General features: G+C 41.9%; 1 protein-coding gene across 1 annotated transcript in view; it reads left to right on the forward strand.

Moving 5' to 3' along the window:
• Positions 1 to 3,439, forward strand: part of LOC106883236 (protein MON2 homolog) — a 690,047-nt gene that overhangs the window by 35,704 nt on the left and 650,904 nt on the right. The window contains exon 5 of the mRNA XM_052972014.1: positions 374 to 506. Within this exon, the coding sequence (XP_052827974.1) occupies positions 374 to 506 (133 nt within the window). The remainder of the gene's footprint in view (positions 1 to 373; positions 507 to 3,439) is intronic.

Raw genomic sequence — 3,439 nt, forward strand, 5'->3', positions numbered from 1 at the left:
ATTGGAGCCTGGTGCAATGGATTGGAGCCTGGTGCAATGGATTGGAGCCTGGTGCAATGGATTGGAGCCTGGTGCAATGGATTGGAGCCTGGTGCAATGGATTGGAGCCTGGTCCAATGTGCTAATGGTTCTGCCAGCTTACCACTTTTTGTTTCTGATTTCGGTACAAGGCCAGCAGTCTTGAGAAGAGAAATTAATCAATTACATCAACCCCTGTACTTGATACCTTATTCGTTTACGACCCCTAGAAGGGTCAGAGGCAAGACATGAACCCAGAAGTCAAAGAGTTGGAACAGATACTGCAAAGCATTCTTTTTGGACACTCTCGCAATGATTCTTGCAACCCCCCTAACTCCTGTTTTCTCTTTTGCAGGCCCTTGTGTTGTGTTTCCGACTACATTTCACCAAAGACAGTACAACCATAAATACTGCTGCAGCCACCATCAAACAACTGGTCAACGTTGTGTTTGAAAGAGTGGTCATTGAGGATAACCAGTCTACCAAAGGTAATTATCTTTTGTACTTTACTCATTTACTTGTTTTAGCCATTTGACTGTGGCCATGCTGGAGCACCTTTGATTTTTTCTTTTCTTTTTCTTTCTTGTAAAGTTTGGTACTTATTCTGTCAGTTTCTTTTGCCAAACTGCTAAGTTGAAGGGGAGGTAAACAATCCAATATTGGGTTTCAAGCTAGGTGACACACACACACACACACACACACATACAAATACAACTCAAACGCACACACACACACATACATGGTTGGAAAGCAAGGTTTTTAATCACACAACCACACCCATGCCTATTATTTTCTCCTTTTGTTGCTGCTGCTGCTGGTGAGTGAAACAATCGATGTTGGTAACACAACACATACCACCCAGAACACTCTGTAAAGTGGATGGCAAATGAAGAGAGAATGCATAGGGTTCTGGGATCCCTTTATTCAACCTTTTTAATGTTGGTACCAAAACAAGCAGAAAAAATGCATCCAGTACACTCTAATGTGGTTGGCAATAGAAAGACCATCCAACCATTGAAACAGAGGTAAATGGCATCTTATTCTAATAGCTGGGAAAAAAAAGGGGCAGCCAGCATCTGTGGCCCTTTTCAGAGTCTCTGGGATTGGTGGGAGGAAGAAAGGAAGTTTTTTTTATCAGAGTTGGGGGACATGGGCCAGATACTTGCAACACAGAGTTTAAATCTGTGATGGATCTTGTCTACTATTAAAAGACATCAATGACTCCTATGATGGGCTTCCACACAGTTTCCACCCACATAGTTTTGTTCAGAAGACTTTGGTTAAACCATGGTTGTGGTAGAAAACATTTAGCTAGGGTGCTGTCACAAACTGGGCTCAAACCGAAAGCTGTTCAATTGTAAAGTGATATTCTTAATCATATAAAAGTACTGGCCATACCTGCGTCTATAGATGGTGGATAATATTACAGGTATGGGTGTGGTGTGGCTCTATGTACAGGTGTGGTTTTAGGTGCAGACGTGGGTTTAGGTGTAGGCATTACTAGGTGCAGATGTGGTTGTTGATGTAGGTGTGACTATGGGTGCCCATGTGAAAAAAGGCACAGGTGTGGTTGTCTGGTTAAACCTGTCATTATGTGCTTCATTTGTGATCCTACTGCTTGGCATCGCGAGAAAAGTGTCCGCCACTTTATCTCAGGTGAATAATACCATGGAAGAATATGACAGAGGGGAAATTGTACAGAAGCCTGTTGTTTGCATACACACTTCCACATATATTTATTTACATATACGTGTGTTTTGTTATCATCATCATCATTGTCATGATCATTTTTATGTCTGCTTTCCATGCTGGCATGAGTTGGTGGGGTCATTATGGTTTGAGTCGTTTCTTATTGGCGGGGGCCACTACTCCCATAGAGCGGTGCTGATATGTGTTGCTTGATTTTGTTTCTATGGCTGGATGCTCTTCCTGCTGCCAACCCATACTACTGAGCGTTTAGGGTGCAGTTTATTTTGTGTCACCAACACTAGAGGGGTTGAATACAGTGGCCCTAGAATCCTATGCATTTTCTGTTCATTTGACAACCACTTTACAGAGCATACAGGGTGTATGTTGTGTCACCTATCAACAGCAACAGCCATAACGACTCGTTCTAATAACTGACACAAGGCCACAAGCCAGCCTCTACATGGACACTTGTTCTGTTAGAAGTAGCAGTCAAATTTTCCTCAGAATCCACCCTGTCGTCTTAATAAAACGGATACACTAAGGCGTCGAGCTGGCAGAAGTGTTAGGATGCCAAGTAAAATGCTTGGCGGGATTTCAAATTGTCGCAGCAACAGCAGCAGCAGCGACAAAAGGAGAAAATAGTAGGCATGGGTGTGGTTGTGTGGTTAAGAACCTTGTTTCCCAACCATATACGTGTGTGTGTGTGTGTGTGTAGTGGTATTTCAAATTCTGCTGAGGTTGACTTTGCCTTTCATCCTTTCGGGGGTCGATAAATTAAGTACCAGTTACATACTGGGTCGATCTAATCGACTGGACCCTCCCCAAAAATTTCGGGCCTTGTGCCTTTAGTAGAAAAGAAAAGAATAAAAAGGAGACACTGGAAAATGTAGTTATCTGGCACACATACTCATTACCTATTCTTACAAAAAAACCAAAAAAAAAAAACCAAAACGATGGGATTGTCATGGCTGGAACCATTTTCATCATAGGTTTGCAGAGTCTGGCCTGATGTGAAGCTAATCACAAATAGCTGTTACTATAGAGACTTATTAAGATTTTATTTTTGTTAGAAAATTGCCATCAAAGTTAATGTACAGGGTGTGTCTTATAAATACCTGATAAACTGGGTCATGGAAGGGGATGGAGAGATTTGCGTATAAACATACAGCAGGCTGCTGCATTATTTAATAGTCAACAACACACGCACAATTATATATGCATGCACAAATATATATGAGTGTATGTATGTGTGTGTGTGTGCGTATACATATATATACACACTCACACACACATGCACATGAAGCTCAAACTTCACTGTGTGATTAAAAAGCTAGCTCCCTAATTGTGTGGTATTTGGTTTTGTCCTGTTGTGTGGCCCCATGGGCAAGTGTCTTCTAATATTTCTTTGGCTGAAGGTGGTGAGCTGGCAGAAACGTTAGTACGCCAGGTTAAGTGTTTAGCGGTATTTCATCTGTCTTTATGTTCTGAGTTCAAATTCCGCCGAGGTCGACTTTGCCTTTCATCCTTTCGGAGTCGATAAATTAAGTACCAGTTGCATACTGGGGTTAGTCTAATCGACTCGACCCCTCCCCCAGAATTTTGGGCCTTATACCTTTAGTAGAAAACAATATTCCTTTAGCTGATCTGAGCCTTACAAGTGGAATTGGCAGGTTTTTTTTTTTTCCCTAACCTGTCTTGATATGGAAAAATATCTCACTTGGAACAGGTGGGG

The sequence above is a fragment of the Octopus bimaculoides genome, chromosome 11, assembly GCF_001194135.2.
Source record: "Octopus bimaculoides isolate UCB-OBI-ISO-001 chromosome 11, ASM119413v2, whole genome shotgun sequence".
In the NCBI taxonomy this organism is placed as follows: domain Eukaryota; kingdom Metazoa; phylum Mollusca; class Cephalopoda; order Octopoda; family Octopodidae; genus Octopus; species Octopus bimaculoides.